Consider the following 18,358-nt stretch of genomic DNA (forward strand, 5'->3'; position numbering starts at 1 on the left):
CCTAGACCTCCTTTCTTCTTCCTCTTCCTCTTCCTCTTCCACTCCTCTCCCCCCCACCCCCGGGGCTTCTGCCTTTTGCTGTCTGCTTGAGCCTGATTCCACCGGGGGCCACCCATCTTATTTCCTCTCTTTTTTCCTGCTCTTCTTTCTTCGCTCGATGACTTTGGCCCTTTGTAGTGCAGGCCATGTGCTCGCTCTTCCTTCCTTCCTTCCTTCCTTCCTTCCTTCTTTCCTTCCTTCCTTCCCGGTCACTGTCACATGTCAGGGGTTGGACTACAATAGATCAGGCGTAGGCAAACTCCGGCCCTCCAGATGTTTTCGAACTACAATTCCCATCATCCCTAGCTAACAGGACCAGTGGTCAGGGATGATAGGAATTGTAGTCCCAAAACATCTGGAGGGCCGGAGTTTGCCTATCCTATCCCTGGACTAGATGGCCCTTGGGGGTCCCTTCCCTCCCCACCTGGAGACGTGCTCTCCTTCAGAGTCTGTTTTCTACGCATCCACGTTCCCTCTTCCCTCTCTGGCTCCTGTTTCCCCCACGGTCCGCGAGCAGCAGGTGCCCCTTCCGGGAAGCCCCTGAGCAGGACATCGTCCTCTTTATCTATTCAGTGAAAGCAGATTTTAGCGTGGATAAAAAGATTGTTTATAAATATACAACCTTTAATAACTATATAAAAGTATGGAATTAATAAAGGCATCCACACAGAGCATTCATAGGGGAGTCACAGCTATATTATAATCCCACACTATACAAAATCAGAACAGTTTCTTTCGAGCTCTTTTGGATGCAGACATCAATTATTTCATTCAATTCAGTTTATCATTTTCTATGCAGAGAAGGCTTAGATCAGAAAACTGATCTTGAGGAGGTCGCAGGTCATTTTATTTTAATACTTTTTAAGTCTCTCTCCTTCAAAACGGTCTGCCACCAGCACACCGGAACAATACGTCAATCCACATCACCCGAATTTTCTCCAGGAATATATATTGGTGGCTGAGATTTTCTTTCTCAAGGTGAGTTTGTTTGAGGTGCAGGCGGAAGCGCAAAAGTCCATCGGCTAGGCTAAGGTCAACATCCTTTGCATATTCTTGCATTAACATCTTGACGCCATTGTGAACCCGATCCTTGGTTGCTCGCAGGTTCACCAAAAATGAAAAATTGCCATCTTCATTCCTACACGCACTTCTTCTGTCTCGCTTGGCTACAAGAGCATCCATGACAGGGATAAATGAACTCGCCCTAAACTTCCCTCTTGGAGAAAGTTCGTCTGAGGCTCCAAAGCTTGTCTCACAGCATACTTTTGGTTTTTTCCGTACCCTCTGCCTTCTTTTGAGAGTTTTGTATTCTGCATCCGGTAGAGTAAATGTCGCTTGCTGTTCAACTTCATCAATATTAGCACGAGTGTTTGATAGGAAGTGCAAGAGTGAGCTGTAAATATTTGCACATGTGCTCAGTGAAATTTGCAAAAAGGGCCTTGCTAACTTTATGAAATGTGAAGCATGGAAATAAATTCAAATTCTTCCTCTTTTTTTGCAGAAGATTTTCCGCCTGTCATCTAGTAGCTCCTTTTTCAGTTTCATCACAGTGAATATGCTTGAGGGCTTCAACAATAATAGAAACCATACAATTGCAGGCCCATCTTGTGTCTGATTAAATGTTTAGGAACTTATAACTCAACAAGCAATTCCACACACACACACACACCCCAGCGCTGCCCGTATTTTTGTAGAAGCTGAGAAAAAACATAAAGCTCATGTATTGTTGCAAATCAATCGATCAATCAATCACTGCATCCAGGCATGAGTCAACGGCAGTTGGTCCAACTAGATTTAGGGGGATTGTCCAGAACATGGAATAAATTTTGTTCCTTTCCAGATTTTTTTGTTGAATGCCGTTATATTTTGCAGTCATATGATTGTACATTTATTTACTGAAATCTAATTCAAGTTCCCTGAAGTAGTATTAGCTCAGCCATACTTGCACTGGTGTGGTCTTTCAGCTCGATGAAACTCAGAAAGCATTCCATCACGAGGAGAAACACATCTAACAATGGCAGTAAGTTGATCGATATCGAAAACATCAGGGGGTTGAATCGATGGATAAACTAAGACAGGCTGCCTGTGTCGGGTACCTCCCTCTGGGGGCATCGTTTTGCCTTGGTCAGGCGACCCTACCTAGAGTCCTGGGTCCAGTTCTGGGCACCACATTTTAAGAAGGATATTGACAAGTTGGGAGGGGGGCAGAGGAGGGCAACCAAGATGACCAAGGGTCTGGAAACCAAGCCTGATGAGGAACGGTTGAAGGAGCTGGGTATGTTTAGCCCGGGAAAGAGGAGACTGGGAGGAGATATGGTTGTTGTTGTTCAGTCGTTCAGTCGTGTCCGACTCTTCGTGACCCCATGGACCAGAGCACGCCAGGCACGCCTATCCTTCACTGCCTCTCGCAGTTTGGCCAAACTCATGCTAGTAGCTTCGAGAACACTGTCCAACCATCTCATCCTCTGTCGTCCCCTTCTCCTTGTGCCCTCCATCTTTCCCAACATCAGGGTCTTTTTCAGGGGTCTTCTCTTCTCACGAGGTGGCCAAAGTCTTGGAGCCTCAACTTCAGGATCTGTCCTTCCAGTGAGCACTCAGGGCCGATTTCCTTGAGAATTGATAGGTTTGATCTTCTTGCAGTCCATGGGACTCCCAAGAGTCTCCTCCAGATATGGTAGCCATATCTGGAGATATGGTAGCCATCTTCAAATATCTAAAGGATTGCCCCATGGAAGAGGGAGCAAACTTGTTTTTTTCCTGCTTGGGGGGGGGGGGGGCGGAGGACCAGAACCAATGGAGTCAAAGTACAAGAAACGAGGCGTGAGAGCTGTTCGATGGTGGAACAGACTCCCACGAGAGGCGGTGGACTCTCCTTGCTTGGAGGTTGGATGGCCATCTGTCATGTATCATCATAGCTGTCAACTTTTCCCTTTCCTTGCGAGGAATCCTATTGGGAGTAAGGGAATTTCCATTTAAAAAAGGGAAAAGTTGACAGCTACGTGTATGATCTAGTTGAGATTCCTGTATGGAAGCGGGTTGGACTAGATGACCCTAGGGATCCCTCCCAACTCCACAATATTCCCTCTGCCTCTTGCCGCCTCAAAAAGGGAGAGTCCAGCTCCGGAGGAGGAGGAAAGAGGCTGGGCAGCCTCAGGAAGAGAAGCACCGCCGAGGAGGCACGCACCGCCTTGCAAGGGCCTGCCCGGAGCGCCTGGTACGGCAGACCTCGTGGCGCAACGGTAGCGCGTCTGACTCCAGATCAGAAGGCTGCGTGTTCGAATCACGTCGGGGTCAAGAGCAGCGGGCGCCCAGTGGGGGCTCCTTTTGCGCGGGTGCCGGGTGGGACACGCGGCAAGGCGCTGCTCCTTTTCAGCCAGGAAGCGCGAGAGGAGAAACCTTTGCGCAGGAGAGGAGGTCGTCTCTGCACATGGTCAGAGGCACTGCTCCTCCTCTGCTAGGTTGCAACCTTGCGGAGCTGAGAAGGAACAGAACGCCCACCTACCCCACCCCTCTTCTACCCCACAGCTTCCTTCGGGGCTTTGACTCCCAGACCCCCCCCTGCGTGTGGTGTGACCCCCCCCCACCTCCTGGTTGGAGGTTGGCAACTGACTGGAGGTTGGGTGCTGGCAGCCGGCGCGCCCCCCTCCCCACCCCCGCGCCCTGTGGGTGGCCCCTTAACCAACTCTTGGCAGGCGATGGCAGGCAGGTCATTAGCGGATAGGGCGGGGGGGGGGGCGAAAAGCAGCAAGGAACATTCCTCCCCCCCCCACCCGCGCACACAAAGCATCCATCCACGACAAGCGCCCCATTGAATCATCCCGTGTGGCCTGGCACGGGTGCGACGCTTCTCCCGCTCGTTAAAATGAAGCAACGGAGTGGAAGGAGGACGGGGTGGGGGTGGGGGGCTGGCAAGGGAGGGTTTGGGGTACGGGGGGGCGAGAGAGGGGAAGAAGGGAACATCAATTAACCCAGCCCCCCCGCGGCGAATCACAGAATCACAGAGCTGGAAGGGACCCCCAAGGGTCATCTAGCCCAACCCCCAGCAGTACAGGGATCTCAGCTAAAGGATCCCTTTGACGTTGCTCTCCGGCAAAGCAAAAGGCAGGCCGGGTGTGGGGGAAAAGGTCTGGCATCTCCCCTGCATCCCTCCAATTCCCCCAATATTCCGATTGCAGCCTCATCGGGGCAGGCGCTCCTTTTCAATTCTCATCTATTGCTTATTTTGGAGCTGGATTTGGAGCCGGGGGTGGCGTCGTCGTATTGCTTCTGGCCCTCATCTCCCTCTCGCCTCTGCACCCCCTTACATCATCCACCCAGCCTCTTCTTTCGTTGTTGGCCCCCCGGAAAAGATCCTCTCTCTCTCTCTCTCGAACTGGCATTTCTGCGCAAAACAAAACACCAACCAAAAAAAGTACTCCAGTCCGGGATTTCTTTCTTCCGCCTTCCGTTCCGTCCGAATACTATCCGCGCCGGGTCTTGCGGCTCTCTCTCTCCGCCCGCCGCCCTTGCAATGAACAGCTCCGGCCGCCGAAAGGGAAGGCAACGCGCGGCGCCGTGGCTTAGTTGGTTAAAGCGCCTGTCTAGTAAACAGGAGATCCTGGGTTCGAATCCCAGCGGTGCCTGATGCTGCCGTCGAGCGAGAGGAAGCGCCCCACATTTTCCACCCGGAGCAAAGCAGCCTCGCCTCTTTTAACCGCATCATATCTCGCTTTTGCACGCCGGGGAAGGAAAGAAAGAAGGAAGGAAGGGGACTCTCGTATCCTAACCCTCCAGAAATCCTGCGCAGGGGCTGAGCGCCTCCTGCAAGACTGGCTGAGAGTGCTCGGGCGTGGATGTGCGCGGCAGGGCTGCACAATGCAGCTCACCACCACAATACACGTGTCCCCCCGTTCACACACACACTCTCCACCCATATCGGCGCCCTCTGCTGCCTTGTGCATGCATCGCGGGTTAGGGGCTCCATGTGGGTCTCGTCCCAGACACTGAACCAAACCAAGGTGCAAGCTCGGAAGGGGATTGCTTCGGGGCATGCACAGAGTGCTCACGACGCGCGCGGATGGGAAAAGGGGAATGCTGAACCGGAGACCCGCTCCGCCATGCCCTTTTGGCCCGAGGCTCCTGCTGGCACACACACACACACCCCACCCCCGTTGCCCACCCACCCATATTTGTGGTTGTTGTTGTTCAGTCGTTCAGTCGTGTCCGACTCTTGGTGACCCCATGGACCAGAGCACGCCAGGCACGCCTATCCTTCACTGCCTCCCACAGTTTGGCCAAACTCATGCCAGTCGCTTCGAGAATACTGTCCAACCATCTCATCCTCTGTCGTCCCCTTCTCCTTGTGCCCTCCATCTTTCCCAACATCAGGGTCTTTTCCAGGGAGTCTTCTCTTCTCATGAGGTGGCCAAAGTACTGGAGCCTCAACTTCAGGATCTATCCTTCTAGTGAGCACTCAGGGCCGATTTCCTTCAGAATGGATAGGTTTGATCTTCTTGCAGTCCATGGGACTCTCAAGAGTCTCCTCCAGCACCATAATTCAAAAGCATCAATTCTTCGGCGATCAGCCTTCTTTATGGTCCAGCTCTCACTTCCGTACATTACTACTGGGAAAACCATAGCTTTAACTATACGGACCTTTGTCGGCAAGGTGATGTCTTTGCTTTTTAAGATGCTGTCTAGGTTTGTCATTGCTTTTCTCCCAAGAAGCAGGCACTTTCTAATTTCGTGACTGCTGTCACCATCTGCAGTGATCATGGAACCCAAGAAAGTGAAATCTCTCACTGCCTCCATTTCTTCCCCTTCTATTTGCCAGGAGGTGATGGGACCAGTGGCCATGATCTTAGTTTTTTTGATGTTGAGCTTCAGACCATATTTTGCGCTCTCCTCTTTCACCCTCATTAAAAGGTTCTTTAATTCCTCCTCACTTTCTGCCATCAAGGTAGTATCATCATACCATATTTACGTCCCCACCAACGCAGAGCTTTTTCCCTTGCAAGACTTGACGTCGCGCCACCCGCGACCCTGAGGCATCGTCTTTGCTGTGGCGCAAGGAAGGCAGGTGGAAACCATTGCACGTGCTTCATTTCACCGCGCCATTCACACGGCAAATATCTAAACCCCGTGCAGAAAGAAAAAGGTCAAATTGCTCTGGCTTCTCCGCTGTTTCCTTTCTACCCAACAGCCTTAGGCAAAAGTATAAAGGGAGCGGAATTTCTGAGAGATGCTATGAAACTACGTCGCTATAAACGGAGAGACACTTTTTAACCTTATTGTGCTTGCCTTAGTTTTACCTTAAAATAGAAACAGACTCCAGTTTGACTTATATACTTTTGTACTCTCTGCATGCCAGTTAAGGAGACTGATGGATTGATTATTGGAAATGGTGTGTACAGACGGGGGTGGGGTGGGGGAATAAAGTCTCCCGTGTGTCTCCCCCCAACCACAACCTTGTGTCCCCTGATGCTGCTTCGGGTCGAGTCCGGGTCCCTCAAGGTGATGAGGAGCTGCCGGGAGGCCGGGAGGCCGCAGGACACTTGGTGGGCATCGAAAAGCTCCTTCAGGGCCTCGAAGGAGAGAGCGTGGAAGCTGTTCGCCTCGTCCTCAGTGGGGCGCGGGCAGAGCGGGACTTGGATAGGCTTCCCCACTGCAGGAGGGAGAGAAAGAGGGGTAGTTTGGAGGGGTCTGCTCTATCCCTGCATCTCCCAAGACCTCACCCCCCACCTCAGCGGCCTTTGCACCCTGGCTTGGGTTTCACGGGTGGGTTAAGTGCAGGAACCGAAGGGACCCCCGAGGGTCATCCAGCCCAACCCCCTGCAATGCAGGAATTCTTGATTAGTGGCCAACCAGCCTTTGCTTAGGAACCTCCAAGGAAGGGGAGAAGGAAGTCGGTGTGTGTGTGTGTGTGTGTGTGTGTGTGTGTGTGTGTGTGTGTGTGTGCAATCGCAGCTCCTTCCATAGCAAGCCCCATAAAACGAGGCGGCTCGTTTGATTCCTGCATCGCAGAGGGGTTGGACTAGATGACCATGGGGTCCTTCCAACTCCACAGGTCTCCCGCTCAGTTGCTGGAGGCATGGTGCAGGCAGGGGGCGAGAGAGAGGCGCGCCAGACGCTGCCGCTTTGCACGAGGCTGGAGAGTTTGCGGCTCCTGGCAAGCAGGTGGGTGAGTCGGGGGTGTTTCGGGGCGGCAGACGGGAGGCTACGGAAGGGATGGGGAGCCTGGTGGGTCCTTACCCAGCACCGTGATGGGGGCGGCATTGGGCACGATCCACCAGCAGTAGCTGGAGAAGATGAAGCGGACCTGGCGGCTGCGGACGAAGCTGCCGTCGCGGAAGCGGAGATGCCGGTAAATGTCGTTCTCCTCGAAGGTGTAAACGGGCGTCAGGTCAGCCCTGCGCGGAGGAAAAGGGAGAAGTGAAAACGTTGTCCTGCCTGGTGCTGGGGCTGCCTCTGCCGCCTCCTGGGGTGGGGGGGGGAGAACTTGGGGGCAGCAGCCAGGTCTTTGAACCGCCAAGAGCTGCACCTGCAGGTGTGTCCAGCACAAGTGACCTCTGACCTGCGCCCCAAAGCCCACCTGCTCCCCTCCAGCCCATCCCTCCTCGGGAGGGAAGCAGCAGTTGGGGTGGCAGGAGGAAAAGGAAGAAGGAACACTGTCGTAAGTTCAGTGTATCTGAAGAAGTGCGCGTGCACACGAAAGCTCATACCAAGAACAAACTTAGTTGGTCTCTAAGGTGCTACTGGAAGGATTTTTTTTATTTTTTATTTTGTGTTGTCCCAAGTGAAACTGTTGTCCTGCCAGCGGCTCCAACGCAGATGTCTCCCTCTGTCTGCCCCCTGAACTTTGGTCCCCAGGTGAGTCTGCGATAAGGAGGCTGCTCTCAGACAGGTGAGGCAAGGGATACCTGTCTGAGCTCTCCTCCAAAAGGAGACAAGGCGTACTATTTCATTCCCGGTCTTTTTTCACCCTGACTCTCCTCCAGGGAGCTTAAGAAGGTCAAAGTTAGCATCTCCCAAACTCGATTCCACAAACATATTACGAGCGCCCTCCTTTCCTTACCCCTACAGAATAACATCTTTCATTAAGTCGGAGTGAGGAAGACAACAGTCTGATAAAATTCAGAACAGCGGAAATTAATTGCAAGCCTATTCAAAACCCGGCTAAGACCCGGCTAGGCTGAGTGTGTGTATGATTAGCCCAGTGTCCCCTAGGAAGCTCAGGGTTTTGGCCCAGGTCAGCCTCACCCCTTGTGCTGACCCCATTGCCCTCTGCCAAAATTGCTCCAGCCTTTGTGGCTACCACAGTTCATGTTGCCAGTGCCAGTCCAGGGCGCTGATGGGAGTTGTAGTCCAAAAATTCCGGAGGGCGCCAGCTTGGGGAACACTGGTCTGTGTAACCTGCCAGAGCACATGTCTGGCTTTTGCCTCGCAGGGTGCGGTGCAACCAGGGATGCCCAGATTTCAAGTCACCTTGGCAACCATGATCGGGCTGAATAGCCGCCTTTTGCTTGCATGTATTTCTCTGAGGACCTCTGGCGATAACTTGCTCACTGCAACCAGCAATGCCCAGATTTCCATTCAAAACCAGGGTGCAAAGTCGGGAGCAGGGACTCCACCGACCTGCTGGAGGTGAGCGAAAGGAGCAGCCACAATGCCAAACTCTCGTCCCGTAACTGCGTTATAGCCAATTAAGGCGGAAACTAGCAAGATGGCATCAAACCCTCCTGGGCAAGGGTTTCAGAATAAAAACAGGGTTGCGATTTTGGCAGAGCTAGATAAGGAGAAGAGGAAGCTGCTGATGCAAAACCAGTCTTCCACAAATCACCCTGGAGCCAGAGTTCTGCAGCCGCTCTACCAAACATATGAAGACTATGGAGCCCTGCATCTCTCTCGCCAGATCTTCCCTTAACAAGGATTTCCGTGATCATGCAGAACTACAGCACATCGCTGCACAGCAGAAGGCTGCTCTACTACAGCATGCTCATGCACATTCCTCAGGATACTTCATAACCCAAGACTCTGCCTTTGGAAACTTTATTCTTCCTGTGTTGCCACGGCTTGATTTAGAGTGAGAAACCATCCTTGGAACGAAGAGCATCTGTGTTCCTCCAGTCTCACAGCTGCTCCCTTGCCAAACTTTGCTTCTGGTTTATGAAAACAAGAGGAATCAAAAATGAATGTTGTTGTTGTTTTGTTCACTGTAATGGCTTTCCGTTTTGAATCCAGGTGTTTTGTTTTCAGCGAACGTTAAACTACTTCAAATAAAACTGGGGGTTGCCTCGGGGCATGCACAGAGTGCACACGATGAGTGGGCAAAGGGGAATGCTGAACCGAGGGCCCTCTCTCCCACCCCACTTTGGCCTGGGACTCCTGGCACCCCCCTGCCCTGCTTCGACCCAACTGGGCATGTCCCGAGTTGCTCGTGCAGTCAGAGAAGGGTCCTCGAGCCCCTCGGGAAAACAGATCCACAAGCCCAGCTTCTGCTCCCTCTTTTTCCTGGCCCATAAGAGCAGGGCCCCCATTTTCCAAGTAAGAGCTGGGCCTGCACGTCTGAGTGTTCTTTTCACTTGCAGACAGGCAAGCTCCTGGCTGCTCACCCGGAGGGCATGTGGCCAGCCCCCTCAAGCCAGCGCCACGGATCCAGGGCCCCGGCCTGCTTCTCTGGCTGCTGGGCTCTGCAAACCTCGCCTTAATAATGCACGTGTGAATGAGACAACCAGCCTTAGGCTCTGCAGGCGGGCACAAAAAGGGGGTTCGGGCACCAAGGACCCAAAATCAGACATCACACACGGCGCCTTTTATTAGAAATGCGGAAAAATAAAGTCTCCCGTGTGTCTCCCCCCAACCACAACCTTGTGTCCCCTGATGCTGCTTCGGGTCACGTCTGGGTCCCTCTAGGTGATGAGGAGCTGCTGGGAGGCCGGGAGGCCGCAGGATTCTTTATGGGCATTGAAGAGTTCCTTCAGGGCCTCGACGTAGAGGGCGTGGAAGCTGTTCACCTCATCCTCAGTGGGGTGCGGGCGGAGCGGGACCGGGATAGGCTTCCCAACTGCAGGAAGGAGAGGAAGCATGGACGGTTGGGGGGGGGGACTGTTCTGCCCCTTGCCCCCACCCCATAGCAGTAAGGGCCTCCCCACCCCAGCAGCCTTTGCACCCTGGCTTGGGTTTCAGGCGTGGATTAAGTGCAGGAATCGAGGGGACACCCAAGGGTCATCCAGGCCAACCCCCTGCAATGCAGGAATCCCTGATTGGTAGCCAACCAACCTCTGCTTAGTAACTTCCCAGGAAGGGGAGAAGGAAGTCAGAGTGTGGGTGGGTGGGTAGGTAGGTGTGTGCAATCACATCTCCCTCCGTAAAACGAGGCAGCTCTTTTGATTCTTGCCTCGCAGAAGGGTTGGGCTTGATGACCCTTGGGGTCCCCATGCAACTACAGAGGTCTCGGATTCAGTCCTAGGAGGGGGCGAGAGAGAGGCACGCCATAACCTGCCGCTTTGTATGATGCCAAAGAAGGATGTTCTTCTCATTATAGGGGATTGGAATGCTAAAGTAGGGAGTCAAGAGATAAAAGGAACAACTGGCAGTTTGGCCTTGGAGTTCAAAATGAAGCAGGGCAAAGGCTAATAGAGTTCTGTCAGGAGAACAAGCTGGTCATCACAAACACTCTTTTCCAACAACACAAGAGACGACTCTACACATGGACATCACCAGATGGGCGACATCGAAATCAGATTGATTATATTCTCTGCAGCCAAAGATGGAGAAGCTCTATACACTCAGCAAAAACAAGACCTGGAGCTGACTGTGGCTCTGATCATCAGCTTCTTATAGCAAAATTCCAGCTTAAACTTAAGAAAGTAGGAAAAACCACTGGGCCAGTAAGATACAATCTAAATCAAATTCCTTATGAATACACAGTTGAAGTGAAAAACAGGTTTAAGGACTTAGATTTGGTGGATAGAGTGCCTGAAGAACTGTGGATGGAGGCTCGTAACATTATACAGGAGGCAGCAACGAAAACCATCCCAATGAAAAAGAAATGCAAGAAAGCAAAGTGGCTGTCCAATGAGGCCTTAAAAATAGCGGGGGAGAGAAGGCAAGCAAAATGTGAGGGAGATAGTGAAAGATACAGGAAATTGAATGCAGATTTCCAAAGAATAGCAAGGAGAGACAAGAGGGCCTTTCTAAACGAGCAATGCAAAGAAATAGAGGAAAATAACAGAATGGGAAAAACCAGAGATCTGTTCAAGAAAATTGGAGATATGAAAGGAACATTTCGTACAAAGATTACCACAATTAAGGACAAAAGTGGAAAGGACCTAACAGAAGCAGAAGACATCAAGAAGAGGTGGCAAGAATACACAGAGGAACTATACCAGAAAGATATAGAGGTCTCATACACCCCAGGTAGTGTGGTTGCTGACCTTGAGCCAGACATCCTGGAGAGTGAAGTCAAATGGGCCTTAGAAAGCCTTGCTAACAACAAGGCCAGTGGAAGTGATGATATTCCAGCTGAACTATTTAAAATCCTAAAAGATGATGCTGTTAAGGTGCTACACTCAATATGCCAACAAGTTTGGAAAACTCAGCAGTGGCCAGAGGATTGGAGAAGATCAGTTTACATCCCAATCCCAAAGAAGGGCAGTGCCAAAGAATGCTCTAACTACCGCACAATTGCACTCATTTCACACGCTAGCAAGGTTATGCTTAAAATTCTACAAGGCAGGCTTAAGCAGTACGTGGACCGAGAACTCCCAGAAGTGCAAGCTGGATTTCGAAGGGGCAGAGGAACCAGAGACCAAATTGCAAACATGCGCTGGATTATGGAGAAAGCTAGAGAGTTCCAGAAAAACATCTACTTCTGCTTCATTGACTACGCAAAAGCATTTGACTGTGTCGACCACAGCAAACTATGGAAAGTTCTTAAAGAAATGGGAGTGCCGGATCACCTCATCTGTCTACTGAGAAATCTCTATTTGGGACAAGAAGCTACAGTTAGAACTGGATATGGAATAACTGATTGGTTCAAAATTGGGAAAGGAGTACGACAAGGCTGTATATTGTCTCCCTGCTTATTTAACTTATATGCAGAATTCATCATGCGAAAGGCTGGGCTGGATGAATCCCAAACCGGAATTAAGATTGCCGGAAAAAATATCAACAACCTCAGATATGCTGATGATACAACCTTGATGGCAGAAAGTGAGGAGGAATTGAAGAACCTTTTAATGAGGGTGAAAGAGGAAAGCGCAAAATATGGTCTGAAGCTCAACATCAAAAAAACTAAGATCATGGCCACTGGTCCCATCACCTCCTGGCAAATAGAAGGGGAAGAAATGGAGGCAGTGAGAGATTTCACTTTCTTGGGTTCCATGATCACTGCAGATAGTGACAGCAGTCACGAAATTAGAAGACGCCTGCTTCTTGGGAGAAAAGCAATGACAAACCTAGACAGCATCTTAAAAAGCAAAGACATCACCTTGCCAACAAAGGTCCGTATAGTTAAAGCTATGGTTTTCCCAGTAGTAATGTACGGAAGTGAGAGCTGGACCATCAAGAAGGCTGATCGCCGAAGAATTGATGCTTTTGAATTATGGTGCTGGAGGAGACTCTTGAGAGTCCCATGGACTGCAAGAAGATCAAACCTATCCATTCTGAAGGAAATCAGCCCTGAGTGCTCACTAGAAGGACAGATCCTGAAGTTGAGGCTCCAGTACTTTGGCCACCTCATGAGAAGAGAAGACTCCCTGGAAAAGACCCTGATGTTGGGAAAGATGGAGGGCACAAGGAGAAGGGGACGACAAAGGATGAGATGGTTGGACAGTATTCTCGAAGCTACTAACATGAGTTTGGCCAAACTGCGGGAGGCAGTGAATGATAGGCGTGCCTGGCGTGCTCTGGTCCATGGGGTCACGAAGAGTCGGACACGACTGAACGACTGAACAACAACAAATTGTATGATGCTGGAGTTTGTGGCTCTTTGCAAGCAAGTTGGTGAGTTGGGGGTGTTGTGGGGGGGGAGGCGGAGGTTAAGGGAGGGACGGGGAGCCTGGTGGGTCCTTACCCACCACCGTGATGGGGGCAGCCATGGGCAAGATCCCCCAGGAGTGGCTGGAGAAGAGCCCCCTCCCGCTGAAGAGGCAAGGGGCGAAGCCGATCAGTTGCTTGAAACGGAGCTGGAAGCGGCGAGCGAAGCTGCCCTCAGGGAAGCGGATCTGTCGGAAAATGTCATTCTCCCCGAAGGTGTAAACGGGCACCAGGTCAGCCCTGCGAGAAGAGGAGGAAGAAGGAATGTCCGGTCAGGGAGAGCATTTAATCCGACCAAGAACCTTGCGAGGTAGACCAGGCTGTGGGAAGGCAGGGACCTGAGGATATGGAATTCACGGCCTGTTATACATTGAGAGAAAACTATCTTAAAATGTTGTACAGGTGGTATTTGATAGATAAAAAGACAACGCAGTAGAAAAGGTTTGAGTAAAAACACTGTGGGGGTGGGAAGTCCACTTATGGAACAGTGGAATTATTCGTTAGGAAGGTTATTGTGAAAACATAAGAAAAATGTAATAGAAAATTACACAGCAAGGACGGGCAGGGACATTGAGACCTCGCAATTGTTTCATTGGGGCAAGATCCACCAGGAAGCGCTGCCATGCTCACGCACCCCGAGATATTGCTGACACCCCCTTGCCCCCTTGGTGCCCCTACCCGTGTTGCAGCGCCAGGCGCACGAATCCCCTCCTCCCGTGAAGGCGGACGCGCTGCTCTCCGGGGGCACAGTCCAGCGACTCGGCCGCGCCCCCCACCACGATGACCACTGCGTGCCCAGGGGGCCCGCTCAGGAGGAAGTCCAGGGAGCTTTTGTTGACGGGGACAGCCCCTGGAAGTGGGAGAAAGCAAAGGGGATCCTGATTTTCCTCCAACTCTGAAATTCTGCGAGTCGATTAAAGCGCAAACGGGTCGCTGGCAAAAGATCGGCGCGTCTGGAAGCGGTTGAAGGATGGATGGCAGCTAACTGATTGAGGTTGAATCCTGACAAGACAGAAGTACTGTTTGGGGGGACAGGGGGCGGGCAGGTGCTGAATGGGGTAATTGTGGCCCTGAAGGACCAGGTGTGCAGCCTGGGAGTCATTTTGGACTCACAGCTGTCCATGGAGACGCAGGTCAATTCTGTGTATTATTTGCGCAAACGCCCCTTTGCACAGGAGCAAAGAATGGCAGGGAAAACAGACATTCTTGCTGAGGAATTCTATTCCCAGGGGTTCAGGGAGGGCATTCCCGAGACTGGGGGGGGGGTGGTTCCTCCCATTTGATGGGCCAGGCAGGGTTCTTGAAAATGCTCCTTAGGGGAGCGGCCACCCCACTTCCCCGCCCTTGCTAGAAGCGCAAGACGGCCTCTCAACCCGCTGTGGACTCCATTTGTCATGTGCCCCCCCTTTCTTCTCCATCTCTTGCCCCGGGCGTTGGCCTCACCTAAGCTCATCATGTAGTCCCGGTAGACGGGCAGGTAGAACAGCCCTGCGAGGACGGCCAGGCTGGGCCGGAGGCCAGGGAAGGTGCGGGAGAAGCCCGTGGCCTCTGTGCAGGTGGCGGAAAAAGCCCCCGCGCAGATGATCCCGTGGGGGTGGGAGCCCAGGACGTAGTTCCGCGTCGGGGGCAGCTCGGCCGTCTTCACCAGCTGCAAGGCAAGAGGGGTGAGTCCTTCGGCAGGAGTCAGGACACGAAGGCAGGGGCATTTGGACCCCGACCCGAATGTCGTATTCAGAGGCGTGCCCCCGCTTTCCTATTGGAGACAATGCGCAGATCCCATGGCCGGCAGCCTTTGACAGCCACCACCTCCTCCTTCTCCGTGATCTGGTCTCCAGGAGTGCCAGGGACTCCTGGCATCCTTCAGGAGGAAGGCAGACCCTCCATCGCCCTGCCAGCCCCTTTCTCATACCTTGATGGGGAAATAATCCCGGTGGAGCTCCCAGACTCTCCAGCGCCTCATCCAGTCGATGCGGCGCCCACCTGTGAAGGCAGGGGATGGAATCAGAGAACTGTGGGGTTGGAAGGGGAACCCCAAGGGTCATCCAGCCCAACCCCCTGCAATGCAGGAATCAAAGCTAAGGAATCCCTGGCAGATGACCACCCGACCTCTGCTTAAAAACCTCACAAGGAGGAGAGCCTGTCCCCTTCCGAGGGAGTCCGCTCCACTGAGGAACACCCCTAACCCTAAAAAAGTACTTCCTGGTGTGGAGTCGGGTCTCCTTTCTTTTTTTTTTCCACTTTTTTCGGGTCTCCTTTCTTGCCATGTGAAGTCATGGGTTCAGATCTTGCCCTCTGGAGCCGCAGGTGAAGATAGCTCCACCTTCCGTGTGTCAGGCCTTTGGTGGTCCTGTGGTTCCCTTTGGGGGAAGGACGTTTGCCTGAGGCTGGAACCCCCCCCCCTGCAAGACCTTCCTTCCTACAAAACAAAACCCTTGCCACTGTTGCTGTCTGCATGTGTGTATTTAACTTTATAACATCAATGCGGTTTTAAGGCCTTGGATTTTAGGAGTTTGCACACCGCTTGGAATGTAAGTCACGGATACATTTTTTGTATTTCGGCGAATACCAACTGTTACGTATTCCGTAGGTCTGTGTTTGCCTGAACTAAGGATTCTGAGCTCCTGTGTTCTGATTTGATACATGATGTCCAATCACAGAACACTTCAGGATCTGGGCCTCTGCCATTGGCCCTTGAACTCTGAGTCGTGATTCGCAGCTTGGGAGTTTAGGCAGCCAATCACACTGGGAGTGGGAGTGCCCCAGGCTTTCAGGAATGTATATCAACAGTTCCTTTGCCCCTGTTTCCCAGTCATGTAGTTCAACAAAAGTTCTGCTGTTATCTTTGCGTCTTGCCTCGTGGGAACCCACCTACACTTCACCCACCGTTTTTCCCTAGAGGGGACCCCCTGGCAAGACGCCCACCCCCGAGCCTCACAAGGGAATGAAGAAATCATAGAATCCTAGAGTTGGAAGAGACCCCAAGGGCCATCCAGTCCAACCCCCTGCCAAGCAGGAAACACCATCAAAGCATTCCTGACAGATGGCTGTCAAGCCTCCGCTTCAAGACCTCCAAAGAAGGAGACTCCACCACACTCCTTGGCAGCAAATCCCACTGTCGAACAGCTCTTACTGTCAGGAAGTTCTTCCTAATGTTTAGGTGGAATCTTCTTTCTTGTAGTTTGAATCCATTGCCCTGTGTCCGCTTCTCTGGAGCAGCAGAAAACAACCTTTCACCCTCCTCTATATGACATCCTTTGATATATTTGAACATGGCTATCATATCACCCCCTAACCTTCTCTTCTCCAGGCTAAACATACCCAGCTCCCTAAGCCGTTCCTCATAAGGCATCGTTTCCAGGCCTTTGACCATTTTGGTTGCCCTCCTCTGGACACGTTCCAGCTTGTCAGTATCCTTCTTGAACTGTGGTGCCCAGAACTGGACACAGTATTCCAGGTGAGGTCTGACCAGAGCGGAATACAGTGGTACTATTACTTCCCTTGATCTAGATGCTATACTCCTATTGATGCAGCCCAGAATTGCATTGGCTTTTTTAGCTGCTGCATCACACTGTTGACTCATGTCAAGTTTATGGTCTACCAAGGGAGTCTGATCCTTTTAAAATGCAGCTTAACAGTTTTGGGTTGGGCAGCTGGGCAGTGAGAGAGGAGCATCTCTTTTGGGAGGCAACCTGGGATGGCGGCTCTTTTGTCTCTTTAATTCAATTTACATCAGTTTTCTATTTATCCAAGATGAAACACAGTTACAAAACCTTTTGCTACCCATCAACAAAATAGAACAAAATGTGAAATTTAAACCAGATCTCAAGAAGTATGATAGAAAACACAAGGGTTTTTTGTGTGTGTTTTTAGGAAGAAGGTAGGGGACGCAGGTTAAACCGGGTAAATGATTTTGATGATTACCCATCAATGAATTTATGTTTGTGCACTTTTAATTATGTCCATTAGTTACAGACCTCATGCCTTCATTTCCCAAACGAAAAGCAAAAGTACATCAGGAAAAGAAGAGAAAAATGGAGAGGATTTATAAATGGGTTGCTTTTGAGAGTCAGTATATTTTTAAATCTCTCACTGGAGGCAGTGAGAGATTTCACTTTCTTGGGTTCCATGATCACTGCAGATGGTGACAGCAGTCACGAAATTAGAAGACGCCTGCTTCTTGGGAGAAAAGCAATGACAAACCTAGACAGCACCTTAAAAAGCAGAGACATCACCTTGCCGACAAAGGTCCGTATAGTTAAAGCTATGGTTTTCCCAGTAGTAATGTACGGAAGTGAGAGCTGGACCATAAAGAAGGCTGATCGCCGTAGAATTGATGCTTCTGAATTATGGTGCTGGAGGAGACTCTTGAGAGTCCCATGGACTGCAAGAAGATCAAACCTATCCATTCTCAAAGAAATCAGCCCTGAGTGCTCACTAGAAGGACAGATCCTGAAGTTGAGGCTCCAGTACTTTGGCCACCTCATGAGAAGAGAAGACTCCCTGGAAAAGACCCTGATGTTGGGATGGATGGTGGGCACAAGGAGAAGGGGACGACAGAGGATGAGATGGTTGGACAGTGTTCTCGAAGCTACTAACATGAGTTTGGCCAAACTGCGAGAGGCAGTGGAAGACAGGCGTGCCTGGCGTGCTCTGGTCCATGGGGTCACGAAGAGTCGGACATGACTGAACGACTGAACAACAACAACAACAAATATTTTTAAGATCAGAATCCCTTGCAATTCCTTCACGTATAATATTTTAAATTGAATTGTATTGTCTAGTGCAGTGTTTTTCAACCACTGTTCCGTGGCACACTAGTGTGCCGCGAGATGTTGCCTGGTGTGCCGTGGGAAAAATTGAAAAATTACTTTATATATAGTCAATATAGGCACAGAGTTAAATTTTTTAACATTTTCTAATGGTGGTGTGCCTCGTGATTTTTTTCATGAAACAAGTGTGCCTTTGCCCAAAAAAGGTTGAAAAACACTGGTCTAGTGAGAGCGAACGGCATTCTGTGTATGTATTCTGTGTTGCTGAAATCTCTAATATCCATTCTAAAAGTTAAAACTAATAAGGGACTCTCCTTTCTTGCAAAATGAAGGGAAATGTTAATGTAAAGGGGAAATGTGTAAAGGGGGTGGGGAATTAATTATCACTTGCTGGTGTTTAATCTTAGTGTTTATTATTGGATTCTAATGGATTAGTGCATATTGCTTTATTTGATGTAAGTTGTTTATTTTAAAGTTATTGTGACTTTTTATACAGCATCTGATTGTTACTATTAATACTTTGTTGTTGTTGT

General features: G+C 50.9%; 1 protein-coding gene and 2 non-coding genes across 3 annotated transcripts; 2 read left to right on the forward strand and 1 right to left on the reverse strand.

Annotated features, from left to right (window-relative positions):
• The first annotated feature begins 3,261 nt into the window (after nucleotides 1-3,261).
• On the forward strand, nucleotides 3,262-3,333 carry TRNAW-CCA. The gene has a single exon. It is a non-coding gene; the product is annotated as a tRNA-Trp (tRNA).
• A 1,254-nt stretch (nucleotides 3,334-4,587) lies between these two features.
• TRNAT-AGU lies at nucleotides 4,588-4,661 on the forward strand. Its single transcript has one exon. It is a non-coding gene; the product is annotated as a tRNA-Thr (tRNA).
• Nucleotides 4,662-9,926: 5,265 nt separating this feature from the next.
• MOGAT3 (monoacylglycerol O-acyltransferase 3) lies at nucleotides 9,927-17,035 on the reverse strand. The gene is made up of 6 exons (XM_033170180.1): nucleotides 17,031-17,035; nucleotides 14,966-15,065; nucleotides 14,500-14,704; nucleotides 13,735-13,906; nucleotides 13,079-13,296; nucleotides 9,927-10,081 (listed from the first exon to the last, which is right to left on the reverse strand). The coding sequence occupies exons 1-6, from the start codon at nucleotides 17,033-17,035 to the stop codon at nucleotides 9,927-9,929; spliced, it is 855 nt and encodes a 284-aa protein (XP_033026071.1).
• Nucleotides 17,036-18,358: the final 1,323 nt, after the last annotated feature.

This window comes from Lacerta agilis, chromosome 14, assembly GCF_009819535.1.
Source record: "Lacerta agilis isolate rLacAgi1 chromosome 14, rLacAgi1.pri, whole genome shotgun sequence".
NCBI lineage: Eukaryota > Metazoa > Chordata > Lepidosauria > Squamata > Lacertidae > Lacerta > Lacerta agilis.

Bases quoted from the DNA above. Each gene is read 5' to 3' on its own strand.
- MOGAT3 (XM_033170180.1), bottom strand. The intron at 14,705-14,965 runs GTATGAGAAAGG...CTTGCCTTGCAG, and splicing joins GGGATTATTTCCCCATCAAG to CTGGTGAAGACGGCCGAGCT. The intron at 13,907-14,499 runs GTGAGGCCAACG...TCCCACTTCCAG, and splicing joins GGACTACATGATGAGCTTAG to GGGCTGTCCCCGTCAACAAA.